The sequence below is a fragment of the Heloderma suspectum genome, chromosome 5 (assembly GCF_057233095.1).
Source record: "Heloderma suspectum isolate Gila_16-S chromosome 5, 16-S_ref, whole genome shotgun sequence".
Lineage (NCBI taxonomy): Eukaryota > Metazoa > Chordata > Lepidosauria > Squamata > Helodermatidae > Heloderma > Heloderma suspectum.
This window is the reverse complement of record NC_139462.1, coordinates 218,824,806-218,842,367: the sequence shown is the minus strand read 5'-3', so window position 1 is coordinate 218,842,367 and position 17,562 is coordinate 218,824,806. Positions and strand designations below refer to the sequence as shown.

The 17,562-nt window shown below is 45.1% G+C and overlaps 1 protein-coding gene across 3 annotated transcripts; it reads left to right on the top strand.

Moving 5' to 3' along the window:
- The first annotated feature begins 533 nt into the window (after positions 1-533).
- INSIG1 (insulin induced gene 1) lies at positions 534-17,294 on the top strand. Of its 3 annotated transcripts, none has more exons than XM_084859324.1 (6): positions 534-567; positions 3,871-4,268; positions 6,743-6,867; positions 8,492-8,658; positions 11,030-11,129; positions 14,055-17,294. In XM_084859324.1, the coding sequence occupies exons 2-6, from the start codon at positions 3,878-3,880 to the stop codon at positions 14,082-14,084; spliced, it is 813 nt and encodes a 270-aa protein (XP_084715450.1). In that variant the 5' UTR covers positions 534-567; positions 3,871-3,877; the 3' UTR covers positions 14,085-17,294. The 3 variants fall into 3 exon arrangements, with proteins under 3 accessions (XP_084715450.1, XP_084715451.1, XP_084715452.1); XM_084859325.1 differs by lacking the exon at positions 534-567 and adding an exon at positions 638-700; XM_084859326.1 differs by lacking the exon at positions 534-567 and adding an exon at positions 1,404-1,535.
- Positions 17,295-17,562: the final 268 nt, after the last annotated feature.

The following is a 17,562-nucleotide window of genomic DNA, read 5'->3' as shown; positions in this document are numbered from 1 at the left end:
GGCTCACCGGGTGACCTTGCGTTAGCCACTTTCTCTCAGCCTACCCTACCTCACAGGGCTCTTGTGAGGAGGAGAAGTGCGTGGGGAGGAGGGAGGCGAGCTCATTCGTCCCGCAGCGCTGCACTGAGAGAGGGGGGTCGGAAAAGGACGCCTGCACCCAGGCGCAGGCTGGCCTCATGGCGGCCGTTCGCACGACCCTCCCCCACGCCAGCCTGGCCGTCGAGGCCGGAGCGCTCTGCGAGGAGCTCGCGGCGCGGCCAGCGCGCTCCGTCGCTCTGCCCGCCCCGCCCCTCCGGGAAACGCCACCTCACCTGCCCCTCCGCTCGCGTTCCCGCCCTGTCAGCTCGCGCGCTGTCAGTTGAGGGAAGGCGGGTGGTGTGTCCCCTACGTCATATGGGCCGCCTGGCTCCCATTGGCCGGACGGCCTCACCAGACTGAAATGTCGTTCTCGGGGCTGCCCGAGAAAGCTCCCCGCCCGCCTCCCCGCCCCACGCCGGCCGTCGTCGCCGTCAGCAGCTCCCGGCCCGAGGGGCGGGGGCGCCGGAGCGGGGCGCCCTGCGGCTGCGGGTAGGTCGGCTGCGGGCAACGTGACTACGGGGCTCGCGGCTTTATAAGCTTTTCGAGCGGCCGCCGTGGCGCGCGCAAGAGAGGGGGAAGGACGCGGCGGCGCTCGCCTGGCGGACGGAGGCGTCCCGTGCAGGTAGGAGGGGAGGCGTGGGGAAGGGTCTCCCCCGCCCGCAGTGGTAGATGCTCGAGGACACCTCCTGGCTCTGTGAGGGGATTCTGTCTCCCCCGCGCATGCGCGCTTCACGGAGGACGTGGGTCTCTCGTGAACGGAGCTAGGGGCTGAGCCTCCGTGTGTAGAGGCAGTCTACCTCCGAGTGCCGGGGTGGGTGGCTGGCTAAGCAACAGGGGAGGCCCTGTGGGTGGGCTTCCGATCTCTGAGCCGTCTCTTTGATATAGATGATCCGCGGGCATCTCCTTGGCCACTGCTGAGGGAGAGGTGGACGCTGGAGGTGTGATGGGCCCCTTGGTTTGATCCACTACGAGGGGGTTGTTAGGACCAGAAATGAGCCTCGGGCAGAGCTGGGCGGGCGGCAAAGAATCTCCAGCAACTTCTTTTTCTCTGTCTTGCCCCCCACCCCCAGTTTATTGTAGCGGGCAAAATCTGTGAATATCTGCCAATCCATATACGGGGGAAAGAGGATGGGCAGAGTGGATTTCTGAACGCCAACCTTGGCAGAAGACCTAGCAAAAGGGCAATGCAGAGGCTTATCCTTTGCGGTTCGGCGGGACTTGTTTCTACGTATGCATCCATAGGATTGCAGCATTGGAAGTGAAGGGGGGGTGAATCACCCACACTTGGAGACCCTAAATCCTTTTATTTTACATGTGAAAACTAGCAGGCAGCTCTGTTTGGGTCCCTTCCTACCTCTGACAGGAGAGTATGGAAGAGAGAGAGACAACTGTCAGGCTAATGATGCCATAGAGAACAATGGGTCCTGTGACTGATCATACGGCCCTTCAGCTTTAAGGTATCTCCGGAGGCAATAAAAGTCGGGCAGTCATTCTGGGCAGGGGATGTACATTTGTTCTAGGACTCTTATGGCACCAAGTAGACATTATTATTATTATTATTATTATTATTATTAAATTTATTAATCGCCCATCTGGCTGGTCACCCAGCCACTCTGGGCAATGTACAACATACAATAAAACAGTTTAAAACAATAAAATTCTACAATAAAAACATTTTCTAAAATACCCTAACCCACCCCAAATGCCTGCCTGAACAGCTACGTTTTTAATGCACGACAGAAGCTCATTAAAGAGGGGGCATGACAGAGTTCCCTAGGGAGGGCGTTCCACAGAGTGGGGGCCACCACAGAAAAGGCCCTCTCCCTCGTCCCCACCAGTCTAGCTGTCCTGGCTGATGGGACAGAGAGAAGGCCATCCGAGGCTGATCTTGTTAAGCGGCCTGTCTGGTGCTGCTGGAGGCGCTCCTTAAGATAGGCTTAAACGTTCAACATAAACGTTGAATAGCAGAAGTAGCTCCAGCCCCAGGAGGGGAAGGCCTAATTAATAGACAGTGGACTGAAATATTATCTAAAAGAAAGTAGTCTTGGAAGCTGTTGCCCAGACATCAGAAAGAAAGATTCCAATAGACACTTCAGGAGTGGTAACAGCAATACAGGTAGCTTTTCAAAGGTCTTCCCAGACAAGGATGTAGTCTTCATATTGTGTCCATCACCCAATTAATAAAGGCCATGTGTAGGTCTCTGTGCGTTGCCCTTAATGTTATCGCCTTTTATAAACACGAACACACACTTTTGATAATCTAGTTTGGCTGCTTGTGCAATGCAAGGTGTATATGTCCTGGATGGATTCTATGTAGTGTTTATAGTGAAGGATAATTAGTTATAATTCCTGACGTTTTCTTAGTTATTGTGCATGGGTTATGAGATGAAGGGCCATGTTTTTGTTAAGGGATTTTGTTAGCAAAAAATAGCAACCTAAGAATGTAGGCTGGTGCTCTGCTGGAGGAAAGAGTTACCAAGTTATACAAAGATATTTGGAATTGTGGATTTTTCAAATTGTGAATGTTTTACATATTAAGCCAACTCATTGAAAATCTGTACTATGAAGTGTTGATAAAATATCCCAGTCACCGCTGTTAGGACAATTGGGGGCTACACTTTTAATTCTTAGAAAAGTCTGAATGATTCTGTGTTTAGCCCTATAAAACAGAGATGAAGACTGTGTGGCCCTCCAGATGTTGTTGGACTGCAGCTCTTGATATCTCACCATTGGCTAGGGTTGATGGAAGCAGCAGTCCACTAACATCTGGAGAGCCACATGTTCCTGCTATAGAAGCTTCCTTGTTTGGATGACAGTCGACATCTCCCCTGAGAAATGAGCTACATGAAAACATACAGATGTTAAATGCCTGTCCATTTTATAATTTTGTCATGGTGAAGGGAATGTTTGAAGTTCTAGGTAGATACTCTATATGGAATTGAAAGTTCCTTAGAACAATGAGGTCACTAGTTCTATTAATTTATAATGCAACTCTATACATGTCTGCTCAGCAGTATGTCCCATTGAGTTCAATGGATCTTAGTCCCAGGTAAGTGGGTGTTGGATTACATCCTTAATTAGCTATATTTTTATCCTGCCCTTTCCCCTGAAAAGCTAATGGTAGTATACACAGTCCTCTGCACCACCACATGTTATCCTTGCTACAGTCTTGTGAGGTAGGTTAGGCTGTAAGAGGGTGGCTGGCCCAAGACCCCCCAGTGAACTGTGTATCTGAGTGGACATTTGAACCTTGGTCTCCCGAGTCCCAAGTTAAACACTCTAGCCATTATTCTGCACTGGTTCTTCAAAAGGCTTTTGTAACCTAGTAATAGTAATAATACTTAGGATTATACTTCATATTATTTTAAAGTAATAATGTAGTATTTTCAGCATTTAAGTTATTTGCATATATTGTGCCAGTAATTCTTTCTTACAACAGCTCTGTAAGGTAGACTAGTATTATCCCAGTATTGCAGGATGGGGGATTGAGGCTGAGAAAGGGAGAGTTCCTTGCCTAACATGACTTTGTGAGCCACTGCTGAGAACTGGTGAACTTCCAGATCACAACTCATTCTCTTAGCTGCTATGCTAAACCTGCAGCCCTATGGAATATCCATCAAAGGCATTTTGTCTGACCCTGGCTTAACTCTCATTTGTAAAGAAGCTTCCAACACCTCATGGTAGAGAAGTATGGCGCATTAGGGACTGCACATGAAATACATAGCATGTTTGAGGGCTGACATGGCTGCCTGACTAGTGTTGGCACTAATAATGTTTTGATGCCTATTTCAGAAATCTAATGGAGACACCTGTGCCCAGACTGGACGATCACACCTGGAGTTGTTCCTGTACTGCCAGGGGAAGACATAAGAGCCCCTTAGGTGGAACTGCTACAGGGTTGGCAGCCAAGGTGGGCAAAATGTTGAGCAGCTCTGTCTCAAGTTCTCCACTAACATTAGTGGGCCATGGAGCACGGAACCCGAGCAGCTCAAATCATGGCAGTAGCAATTTGAACTTGAGCAGGGACGTATTGCAACGGAGTGTGGTACTCTTTGCTGTGGGCACTTTCCTTGCACTGGTGCTGAACTTGCTGCAGATCCAGAGGAATGTAACGCTGTTTCCTGAGGAGGTCATATCTACAATCTTTTCCTCTGCTTGGTGGGTGCCCCCTTGCTGTGGGACAGCAGCAGGTGAGTCTCACTAGGTTGAAATATGGTTGACTGGCAATCTTTGTTTAGAGAAGGCATTGGAGGTGCTTAATGTTGGATTTGTTATGTCACTGCAGTGGTATCGAGACTGGGTAGTTGGCAGAATCTGTGTTTTGTTTTCTTTCACCGACCTGTTGAGCTGTTCCTAAAAGTGACCTTACCTTTAAGAATGTAAAGGAACTGTTAATGCCATCCAGGTACTGATCAAATTAGAAAAACAATCAGATTAAACATATGCATGTCTCGGAAAGATTGGGGCTGTCCTTTCTGTGCCTACTGCTTTGAGAGTTATATTATAGTCTGTCCCGCAAACACTGAAGAGTTCCCTCAAGCTATTGTCTGTCAAGTTTTAACACAGGACCTGGCATGACTCATCACCACTCTCTGCTTTCCGATTGGCTCTCTCTGGAAACTGGTGAGCAGCCTGTTTCTGTTCCTATTGGATGCCTGTCTGAACATGCCACACGCTTGAATCAAAAACAAGGAAGTCACATGCTGTGGCAGCAGAGGAAGGGAAGGGAAGGGAAGGGAAGCTTGGCTAGGTGCCTGCTGTAAGAGGAGCTGCAGTTGCCAGCAGACGCTTCAGGGGAGGGGGTTACCCAAAGCTGTAGCATAACCCAGGACAAAAATACTCAGTTAAAATAGGAAGCTCTTTTGTAATACAGTGCAAACAAAACACGTAGCTGAATGTAGCTAGCAATCTAAATCCTACTGGCACTAGCTATACAGTGGGTGAAAGATGGCACTACAGGAGGCCATTAAACACAGCTGTGTGATATTAAGTAAAATGTTGCACGTTTTGCAGAAATGTTTGAAATGTAAATACTCTCATGTTTGTAAAACCTTTGAGCAGAGCCATAAAGAAAAGAGGAGCAATGACTCTATGGCATGATTTTGTACTGCTTGTGTTGTGCATTTGCCAAATCCAAAATAGCAGCGTGGGAAAGAATAACTTTTGCTATTAAAGTGGGTATTATTATGGATACTCGGGCTAATGTAGCACCATTTCCAGCCCAGAACTCTCTTCAGAAATTACAGCGAAGGGCTTGGGCAGAATACAGATTATAGTTCCAAATACAAAAGTGCAAAATGAGCTGGTGAACCAATCTAGCAAAGCAAGTGTGTGTGTGCTATAATTATACTTGCTATAATTCCTCTTCAACCTGTTGAACTAACTACTTTTGATTACTGTTTGGTTCCGGAAGATATTTTCAGACATAATAAAATACAGCTTTCAAATCAATTTTTTCAATACTAAACAGAGCTGCTCTTGACCCAGGACTGAATGTACCTGTAGGTGTTGCTCCAGGGCCAAATTAAGTAGCCTCTCTGTTCTTATCAAAGTGGATGACTTCAGACATGCACTCCCCTTCAGCAGTTCTGTTCGTGGGAGAAAGAAGCTAACTTAGGCAAGACTTCACAGAAGCAACCAGAGTTTGTCACTGTTCTTGTGTGGCCTCTGAAATGGAGCAAGCCATACAGGGTCTGGCCTAAGCAATATGGTTACAGAGTAAGTTTTGACTGACCACAGTTAAGACTAAAATGACTGGAAGCTTTAAACAGGACTGTTAACACTATCAGGCATTTTCTTGTCACAGCTAAATCATGCAAAGTAAGTAGGTAAAAGTGAAACCAAAACCAGCACAGACCTGGGGAGAGGCTACACAGGAAGGAAAGAAAAGCAACACCCCAGCTCTCTGTTCCCATATGTATTAAGTATTTAATGGCTTCTCAACCATTATTTTTTCTCCATACCATGGGTGTTAACTAATGATTGTTTCTTATTTCAACAAATATTGTTACTATGCAGAGGCCAGTTTAAACTGACTCCCTATACTGGTTTACTCCTGCTTGGCATGAAGAGTTTCCAGGCCAGCATCTCCTGATCTGGAAACTTTTCACACCAGATGGAATAACTGTGTAAAGAATTTCTCTACATGTGGCAGCTGGTGGGAACTAAGTCACTACTTGGAGGCTTTTTCAAGCAGCCTCTGCCTATGCTGGTAGTGTATGCGAGGCCTTAGAGACCATTTTGTAACCAACTAAACTACGAAGTGGAGATTAGCAAAAATAGTAGCTGCTCCAGAAGATATCCTGCTTTAATGTTACTTGGTAAATGGTACTTTGATAAATCTATAGCTTTCCTGTTAAATAGATGAAATGCTCATATAAGTAAAATTAAATGGCTGAATTAAAAAAATCAGTACTGTGTACAGTTTTCAATGGGACTCTCGGGCATTGCCATTGATTTCAGTGGATCTACTCTAAGCATCCAACCTGTGATTGTTGAACCACAGTTCCATACCTTTCAGCATAATGCATGAAGCATCATAGTTTCTCAAATGTCATTTACAGACATAACAGTAAGAAACATTTTACCATGTGCTGAAGGGATGAATATGTGCAGTAGCTTGGTAGTGATAATGCTGTGAACAATTTGTCTTGTTCTTTTACAGCTGTTATTGGCCTGCTGTATCCCTGCATTGACAGCCATCTTGGGGAGCCTCACAAATTCAAGCGAGAATGGGCCAGTGTAATGCGATGTATAGCTGTCTTTGTTGGCATCAACCATGCAAGTGCTGTATCCTTGAAATGCTTGACTTAATGTCTGTCTGGTATAATTATAATGGAATGGGGTTTATCTTTGTTTTATTTTTAAGTTCTTTTCAGTCAGTACTTGACCAATTTCATCTGAAAAGTTATTTTACCCTGGGGGAATTACTGTGTTTTTCAGATCTTGTTTCCACACTTCCTTCTCTGTAAACTACTAACTTAAAATGGATTGTGTGCCTTACAGCTTGGTCCCTATGAGCTACTGCATTGGGGTAGTGCTTTGAAGGATCTGGGATAAGCCTATTTGAGCTGGCAGAAAAGAACTGCTTGTTCCTTATGGCAGGTTGAGGGCTTGACTCTGACTCTCGTGCTGGCAGAGATGCTGATGAGATCTCGCTCACCATGCGGGGTCTGAAGGATCTTTATGATATATGAGAAAAGGACAAGTGCTACATATTCACACAAGTAGTCCAAACAGACATGTCCACCGCTCTGATTCTAGCATCAAGCATTGATTGGCTCCTGAGTGTCAGAGCAAGGTTGTGCCTAGGAGCTTCACTATTCATAGAGTGACTTAAATGGCAGGTAGGACAGATCCAATCGTGTCTGCTCCACTTGCCATGCTTAGGACACAGTTTTAGCTCCAAGCAACACAAAAGTATCTGTGAAAGTAGCTAAGTAAGTTCTGAAGATAGGGCTGTAAATTTATACAATGCATGAAAGATTAGTAGCACTATAAGAAAAAAATGCTGTTTAAAATATCCATTAAAAATAACTCATCTAGGACATTTGGATAGAATTGGAAATTATTGCTCAGCTACCCAACCAAGTCTGTGGTCAGATCTTACACATTTTTATTTTATTATTACTGCATTTATATCCTGCCTTTTTTCCTCTTGCAAGGAACCCAAGGCGTCTTACATTATCCTCCTCCTCTCCATTTTATCCTCACAACAACAACCCTGTGAGGTAGGTTGGGCTGAGAATGTGTGACTGGCCCAAAGTCACCCAGTGAGCTTCCATGGCCGAGTGGGGACTAGAACCCGGATCTCCCAGCTCCCAGTCCAACACTCTTGCCACTACACCACACTACACTTGCCACACATAAAAGTCAACACTTGCTGCTAGAGTCAGAATTCACACTTTACTTGTGTGAATATGTAGCACTTGTCCTTTTCTCAGGTATCATAAAGATAGTGTGCTGCACCGGCTTCTCCCCCAGGGCTTCACTTTGAATTTCATTGCTAGAAAATCATCATCATACTAGAGAGGTACTATCTTTCTTGTATTGTTCCTCAGTAGCTTTGAACAGACTCTGTGGGGGGAAATTGTTCAGTGCAGGCAGGGGTACCCACTTGAAAAGAGGAAAGGAGTACATTTGCAGGGAGGAGTTACTTCAAGTGTACTGTTGTCTCTTGGCCCTTGCCTGAATTGGTTTTTGCACTTTTGTAGTGCAGATAACACGTGCAGAAGAGGAACGTGTGAAAGGCAAGGGGCAAATAAAATGTGAGAAGGGAAGTGATGTAGAAACCATCTTATAGTATTGAAATAGCTAACAAAAGTATGTGGCTTGACTTGAATATTTTTGTGGGGAGTAAGAAGACACTTGTCAGACGTTAACTCTGCAGAACTTTCCTTAGCTTTCTTCTTAGAAATTGGATTTTGCAAACAATATCCAGCTCTCCTTGACACTGGCAGCTTTGTCATTGGGCCTCTGGTGGACATTCGATCGTTCCAGAAGTGGCCTCGGTCTTGGAATTACAATAGCTTTTGTAGCTACTCTGATTACACAGTTTCTTGTCTACAATGGTGTTTATCAGTAAGTGTCTCTCTCATCTTGTCACTTTAAATTGTTAACTGTTTTAAATGTACAAATTATGGTTACACTTGTAGTTGTATTATATTCTTAAGCAAATGTGTGTATCTGTTCTCTTGCTAAAGTACAAGAGCGCCATCCATCCTGTCTTAATGGCATTGCATTGTACAAGATCAGAATTTCTCTGTGCTAAACCATCAGGTAGTTTTGAACATGGCTATCTAGGGGGGTTTCTCCATGATGATGGAAGGAGAAGCCAATCGTGGCTTACCCAGTTTTTTTAAGGGCCTGCCTTTGCTCCGCTCAGGGCTCCACAAACAAGTGTATCACACAAGTCAAAGTCTCTTCACAGAACATAGTTCCTGGTAGGGTGGGGTGTTGGAATGCATGTCATCTGATGGGCAGGGGGCTGCTCAACCAATAAGAGAGGTTCCCCCCCTTTCAACTTTGATAAAATCCCAGGAGGTTTCCTCCTGTGTCACTACATAAATCACTCTCCTTCTTTATCTCCCTGTCTCCTCCCCCCCACCCCCACAAACATTATTTAGGGTGCAATCCTATCTAGATAGGTGGCCGCCTCCGAACTCAGAGGAGACTGCCTATCCAAAGCAAAGCAGGAGAAGCACGGCAGGGGATCATTCCCTCCATGCCTCTCCTGCCCTGCTTTTTTTTGCTAGACAGCTGATTTTGGCTGTCTAGTCGTGGGGGAGGGGCGCAAGTGGGAGAGGAGGCCGCGTGTACGACACATAGGATGTGTCGTCAACGCAGATCTGCTCTCCCCACCCTGGAAGGCCCCCAGCCCCGCCCCTTTTCAACCACTCCACGCTTCTCTTCTGAGCACGGAGGACGGGGCTTCTTTACGCAGCCTCTGAGGCAGTGCAGACGTGTGGGGAGGTCAGTTTTCCAGGTACCAAGCTCGGATTAAGGGCTTGGGGTAGGTTCCCAGAAAACAGCATATCCTATGGCTGTCTAGCTGCCATAGGATTGCTCCCTTAGTCCATTAGAGGACAATCACTAAAGGAACACAATGTTCTCTCTGCCCTGATCAGCCGAAGATGTGATCAATTGAAGCTTCAGAGCTTTGACATTAAGGTTCCTAAATGTGTTATTTCGATTCACGGGAATCTGGTAACTTTGGGAGTGCGCATTTTGGTGACAAGCCTCATTGACCACAATGGGAGTTATTTCTGAGTAGACATGTTTGTGCTGGGAAAGATGGGGGAAACAAAGAGATGGGAAACCAGCTGCCTTTCTAACCCAATGCTGTGCAGGAGCCGGTGATCAAAGGTGGAAGTAGTTACTTCCAAATGGCCACAAACTAAACAACAGAGAATCGCAGCTTGGGGAAAGCGCTTTACAGCCATTAGAGAGTTAGTGCTTTAAAATCTGCTATTTCAAGTGAGGGGGATATCTAAATGCTGGTGTGTGCATTCAGGGGACAGGCCTCATTGACCACAATAGGAGTTACTTCTCAGTAGACACTAATTGGTTTGTGCTGGGAAACACCCCTAGACCGGGGTCACAGTGAAAGTCACACCCCTGGGCAGGGCTAGCATACCCAAGGTAAATGCGGGGGTTAGGGCACACAGCAACTATATCATGGAGAACCCAACCTAAGGAAAATAATTGGACTTTAAGCAGTCTCAGGCAATCATGTGGCTGCTTGATGGCCATGATGTCATATATCCCTAATGACCTCCAAACACAACCAGATCACATGTTCAGTTAAGGAAATAGTAGAGTCAGGATTGGGGCAGAGAAGGCATGAATTTTTCTCTTATTCCTATGGCACTGAACCAGCCTTGTATTTAAGCATTTGTCTGGTAGCCACAGTGACAAGGAATAGCATGAAGGCAAGTGAGTGGCCTGGCGGAGAAGGGACACAGAACTCCATCTGTGCTCAGTATAAGAAGCAAGCAGGCTGCCAGAGGAGGGAAGCCACACACGCATGCCATGCATAGAAATGCAGTGGGCTCCTGGAGCGAGCCGGAATTCCTTGTCCTTTTCTCTGGCAGCTCCCAGCAAGCTAGCAGGGTTTTGTTTTTGTTTTTTTGCAAGCTAGTAACATTTGTGGGTTTATTTACAAGGTCGCACTAAATATATCCTATTAGTCTACTTAAACAGCACTAGGCAACGTTTAACACCACACACACACACACAGAGGTGGTGATGCAGAAAATGACTGTGTAAATAAAACCCTAGAATGTACTCCACAGCCAGATATTTAGCATTTCTAACAAATGTGAACTGTCCACATAATATTGCCAGCATATTTTTCCTGTGTAGCCAAATGTCCATGAAGAAAAGACAACTCTTGTTAACAGTTGCTAAAACTAAAGGCAGTTCTAAATTATTTTTCTTTACCTTACTTTAGGTATACATCCCCAGATTTCCTTTACATCCGGTCCTGGCTACCATGTATATTTTTCTCAGGCGGTGTGACTGTAGGAAACATAGGAAGGCAGCTGGCTATGGTAACTATCATACAACCTGTGTTTAGCTGTTTTAAAAGGGAAACGTGATTCATCAGATGTTAATCCACCCTTAATTAGGTCATCTCATTTGGTGCCTACTAAGAATAACAGCGTCTATGGAAGGGCGTGCCCGCACATCATCCTAGCTTACGTCCTAGGGCGCACGCAAACACCAGGTTCCTTCTAATTGCTGAGTCCTTACCTCCCAGATGCTTTTTATTAAATGAAGTAAGATAGAAAGTGGACACAGTATACATAATTTGTTTAAAATTGGTGGCATTCAGTGTTGGACTGATGGAAGTATCACATAACACTGGCCTCTTCCGTACCAGAAAAGCATGGCTCCACCAACTGAAAGGCCTGTTCACATAGCATACTTGTTATACAACATGTAATCGGTTGAGAGAGAGAGTTCTTTGCAGCTGACTTGATGCTGTTGTTAGCGCAGTTCCAGTCGAGGTGTCTGACTCCACCATCTGCCTAGTTTTGTGGAATCAATTTCAGTTGTTGTGGCCTGATGATGTGGACAAGGTGCTTGCAGCAATGTGACCGACCACGTGCCCTCTTGATCCTTGCCCTTCCTGGCTAATAAAAGCTAGCTGAGGGGGTATGACTGGGTGGGTCCAGGGTGTGGTGAATGCTTCCCTACGGGAAGGGCTGGTCCCTGCTGTCCTTAAGGAGGCAGTAGTGCGATCGCTCCTGAAGAAGCCCACTCTGGACCCAATGGTATTAGACAACTACTGCCCAGTTGCAAATACCCCTTTTTTAGGAAAGGTTCTAGAGATGGTAGTGGCAGAGCAACTGCAGACTCTCTTGGAGGGTACGGATTACCTAGACCCATTTCAGTCTGGGTTTTGACCCAGTTACGGAACTGAATCAGCCTTGGTCACCCTGGTGGATGACCTTTATCGAGAGAGGGACAGGGGAAGTGCAACCCTGTTAATTCTGCTCAATCTCTCCATGGCTTTTGATACCATTGACCATGGTTTCCTTCTGGATCGACTCTGTGGGATGGGTATCAGAGACACTGTGTTACAGTGGTTCCGGTCCTATGTATGGGGCCGATTTCAGAGAGTAACATTGGGTGACCATTCCTCGGTCCCTTGGCAGTTGAGCTGTGGGGTTCTGCAGGTCACCATCTTGTCCCCAGTGTCATTTAACATCTATATGAAGCCGCTGGGAGCAGTCATTAGGGGATGTGGAGCCAAGTGCCATCAGTATGCTGATGACATGCAGTTCTGTCTCCCTGTGACATCTGAATCAGGGCAGGCTGTGCAAGTCCTGAATCAGTGCCTACCCTCAGTAATGGGATGGATGAGGGCCAATAAACTGAAGCTGAATCCTGGCAAGATGGAAGCCCTGTGGGTGAGTGGTTCCCGGGTCTGGGAGATAGGTTCATTGCCTGTTCTGGATGGGGTTGCACTCCCTCTGAAGGATCAGTTCCATAGTCGGGGGGTACTCCTAGGTCCATCATAGTCGCTGGAGGCCAAAGTGGCCACGGCAGCTTGGAGTGCCTTTTACCAGCTTCGGCTGGTTCGCCAGCTATGGCTTCTCTTGGGCAGGGATAGCTTTCCCATGGTGGTACAGGCATTAGTAACCTCAAGACTGGATCACTGCAACATGCTGTATGTGGGGCTGCCCTTGAGGCTGGTCCGGAAGCTGGAACTGGTGCAGAATGCAGCAGCTCAGCTGTTGTCGGGAGCTGCACCTTTTCAGCATACAACTCCTTTGCCAAGTGAACTGCACTGGCTGCCTATTTGCAACCGGGCCAGGTTTAAGGTATTTCTCATAGTGTACAAATCCCTAAACAATTTGGGACCAGGATACCTGAAAGAGCGCCTTCTCCCTTATCAACCTGCCAGGTCACTGAGGTCATCAGAGGGCTTGCTCCTGGTGGTTCCACATGGACCTATGGCCTGATTGGAGTCCACCAGGAGAAGAGCCTTCAGTGTGGTGGCCCCCTTTCTTTGGAATTCTGTGCCCCTGGAGGTCAGGCAGGCACCAACACTGTGTTGTTTCCAGCACCTCCTGAAAACAGGACTGTTCCAGGAGGCATTCCTTAATTGGCCAGTCACGGTTTTTATTAGTATTGTGTTTTTAAACAAATATAATTTTAATATGGTGTTTTATTCTTTTACTGTTTTATTTCTTGTGTTCACCACTCCGAAATCTGTTCTAGATATGGAGCGGTATATAAATATTGTAAATAAATAAATAACTTATCTTAGACGAGCGTGAAATGGTTTAGCAACAGCTTTTAGAAACTGGGCTTTCTGGCATTAAGGGATAGCCATAACCTTGACATAACTAGTAGAAAGGCAACACATACTTCTTTCTCCAGCATGGAGAAAATACTCCATGCTACACTTGTTGCATTTCTGTTCATTCCACTGCTGAAGGCATATATTGACTCTCTCGGGGGAGTGATTGCAACTCTACCCTTGCTTATGTTAAGATCTGCTGAGCTTTCAGCTTGTGGTTTGACATGGGTGGAGAGTGTCTGATGCGCCCACTTGTCTTGTCTCTGGTACTTGACAACTTAAAAAACCAAGGCTGCTGTCATTGTGAGGTGGCTGCCACTTGAGCAATGCTTTGTTGGACCATAACATTTCAGTTACAGACCTGCTTATTCCGCTTTGCCCCCCCCCCCCCCCTTTCTGGTGAGTATTGGTTCTGTAGCCTCAAAGTTTACAAAATGTGTTTTACATTGAAAGAGTAACTGCCTGGTTTTATTTCCGTGATCAATTGGATTGTCCACTAGCATGTCTGTAATAGCACATTAGGATCCAGGTCTTGCATAGGTTGGACTGCAAACAGCAACAAAACTGTTAAGCGAATTTCAACAAAATACAGTGAAATTTCAATACAAGCTTAATGTTGTTCTGTTTTTTTAAACCACATTAACACTTTTGGTTTTGACCACAGGGTGTTCCTGACAAGCCTCACAGTGACTAAGCGTTTGGATCTGCAGTGCCTGTGTGAAGGCAGAACAGACATCAGTTCTTGAATCCAAACTAGGATTTTTCTTCTTGAATAACCTGCGTGAGCTCCACGTGCACATGACTGGTGAAGAAAATTTAATTCACCTTAGACTGGGCAAGAGCTTACCTTGATTTTTTTCAGATAAGTCTCTGGGCTTTGCTGTTTTGTGGAAGGATTCAGTACAAACTTAACGCATAGCAGGCCCAGGCTTGGTGGCAGTTCTCCCAAGCATTAAGTCATTGAAACAGCTGCCATATTTCAAAGCCTTGAAGCAAAACGTAATTACAAGCTTTGTACAAGTGCCCAAAGAAAGTTGATTGGTGCTGAAAGGTAGAGTACGTGGAGGGGGCTTAGTAGGAATAGTATTTATCCAAATGTTGTTTAAGATAGGGTTTCCTTTACTATGAAGGTGATCATTACAATCCTTCAGATGTTGTATGAAGGAATAATTGGCCATGGGCACAATTTGCTGGGAAGAAGTTCTTTGCAGGTTCTACTGAAATCAAGGGGAGATGTGCAAGGACCTGACCTGTTTTAGTGAGGCTTGCGCAGAAGTGCTGCTTTGAAGTGCTACTTTGACTTGTTTGAATTTAAAAAAAAAAATCCCAACCCCTATCTTGTAGACAGAGAAGCAATAAGTCTCAACTGCTCATCTAACCAGTTTATGGTCCCCTGCTTCTGTCCTGCTATACACACAGCCAAAATCATTTTTTGTTCAGTAATGTATGTCACTGCATCTCGGTACGGTGGTTCCTCAAGTATTTTACTGAGAAGCCTGTACTCAAATTGCTACATCAATGGAAGAGGAGGGCTGCTACATAACTCCTCTTGAGCTTTCTGAGAACCTGGCTGCTTTCAGAGCCCAAATGAGAGCTGCCATGAGAGGGGCAGGCCATGTCGACAGTATTACTTAACGCCTCTCGTAAATGAGCCCTTGTTTTATGGTGCACTTCTGAAGCGATCACTTTGTTTTTGTGTTTTGGTTAGTTTTTTTTTGCAACCCTATACAACTTGCAATCTGTGATTGCCTTATAAGGAAGAGTGTTTATGTCACTACATTAAAACATCTGATGTTCTAAATAGTTTTATGGTGAGCACAGAAGTCATTTTAATCGTATAGACCACAGTTGACCTAATGAATGAATATTGGGTCTCAAAATTTAAAGTGCAATGTACAGTTGAAAGAAAGCTGAGCCTTGTAGTTTCCTCTTTTAATACCTCCAGTGAACAATGAATATTAAAGAGAAGGGTTTTGAACTCATTTCAATGCTGCATGGAGCAAAAATCAGCAATAATTTAAACTGGTAATGGTAGTTTGTATCTTCTACTAAACCCCTTTTAAAGGAATACTCCAGTCTTGTAGTTACGATGTACAAGTGAGCTCTTACTGCACTTACCTTTCTGTATTAGTCGGATCTTCCATTTCCAGCTTCGTAAGGTTTCCAGTCTAGACAGTGGCTTATGTTTTATACCATAAACTTGAAGCTAAATAGCTACCTTCAGTTTCTACTCAAGGAAACAACTCAGAACAGTATTTCTCAAACTCCTTGAACTCTGGTCCCCTTGTTACTTCCTTGTATTTTCTGACACACACACGCTCGCCCCCACCTGACAGCTCTTTGGCATGTGGGTGCACAGAATCCTTGCACACAGCCATATGGATACAGCCTGTTGCTGTGGGTATAAGGTTCTGTGAACTGGGACACTAATCCAACACTAGCACTGGAAGAGGACTAAGGCATCTTGAGACTCCCTCCTGAAAACCAACCAAAGGCAAGGAGCTGCCTCTCTTCAGCTTCCATATATTCCCTGCCTCTTGGGAGCGTTCATGGTTTATTGTAGCAGTTTAGGTGGCTGCTGCACTTTGCTCCTCTGCAAGAAGAAAGCAGCTCTGCTTGCTGCAAGGTATTTTTCCCACTCAGGAACTCCCCCTTGCCCCGTACCTTATGCCTTCCCAGGGACACAGTTTGAGAACCACTGTCCTAAAACTAGGGACGCCAGAAAAGTTTTCCAAGCTTGGAATTGGAAACTCTTCAGGGGCTAGTTAAAAAAAAAAAGGCAGGCTTTACCAGCCCCCAAATTTAATCTGTCTTGGATTAAAATCTGATCTGGAGAATAATTTCTGGTTTATATCCACCAGCTTTTGTGGTGCAGCAGCTCTCAGGAGAATGACCACCTTCCATGGTCCCCTCAGCACATTACCCGTCGCCTGAAAGGGCAACGGAGGAGGGAGGGAAGAGAATATGTCATTCCTCTCCTTGCCTACTGCCACTCCTCTTGCTTGCTGCTGCTCTTCATTCTGTGGGCTGGTGGCAAGGGCTTTTGAGGACTATGAAGGCTGCTGGGGATGGGTGGGAGCGTTCTTCTAAATCCTTGGATTGGCTAGGAAAAATGATGAAAGCATGTCTGAATTCTTGGAAAATTTTGTATCATTTCCAAGCTGAGCTTAAGCACGTTCACCTCTCCCTACTTAAATTTTTGGGGGGAAATACTTAAATGCTGTAGGTGGCTTTCTGTTTTGCAGTTTCTTAAATGAAGGAGAAGGTAGGGAAGATCTCAAGTAGTAAGGTACAAGCTATTTACTCTGAAGGATTTTCATTGTAGTCTGTTATATTACTGAAAAAGTAAATGGTAGGTTGTGGCCTTAAAGCCTGGCTTGTCATATTTCATTGGTTTTTAAAGGTGTACTACTACCCTTTCTCTAGTAATGTAAATAGTTCAATTTCAATTGTATTTCTGTAGTGAGTATGCCCATGTGAACATGTATCTGCAACATAAAAGCCGCTGTATCCTGTAGATTTAGTTTGAGATACCATCACACCCAAGAGCAAAGAACTCCTTTCCTGTGTCAACACCTTAATACCAGATGTAACTAAAAAGGACAATTGTAACTGTAAATAATGTAATTACGAAATCAGTAAGTATTTTATTTGTAAAGGTTTATTTGTAAATCTGTGTTTTGACAAGACAGCCAAAATATACATTAGAAGTTCAATCTTGCCAATACTTCTTAAGTATCCAAACCAAAGTGATCAGAGTTTGTGTTACAAAGAAAAGTATGGGGTGGCTGGGAACTTGCACTATTCTGGATTGGAATCCTTTCACTCTCAAACTCAGATTTTTCAAGTGTGTGTGTGTGTGTGTCTATGTTTAAAAAAAAAGCTATTAAAGGTTTCAAACAACAATTCCTGTCATGTTTTTTTAGACATTATGCTCTTGAATGATGGCAAGGAAGGATATGACTGGTAGAAGTGCTACAATCTTTCTTGATAAGCGTCTTGATGTCACATTTTAATCATCTTTGCAGTTGGGAAGGGGCAGCTGCCCTAAATCCACAACATGGCATTGTCCAGTTGTATACAAATGGAAGCAGCTTAGTAAGCTACATGTATTTCCCTTTGAGAAGCCTGAGGACACAGCTGATATACACTGCTGTTTTTTTGGCTTAATG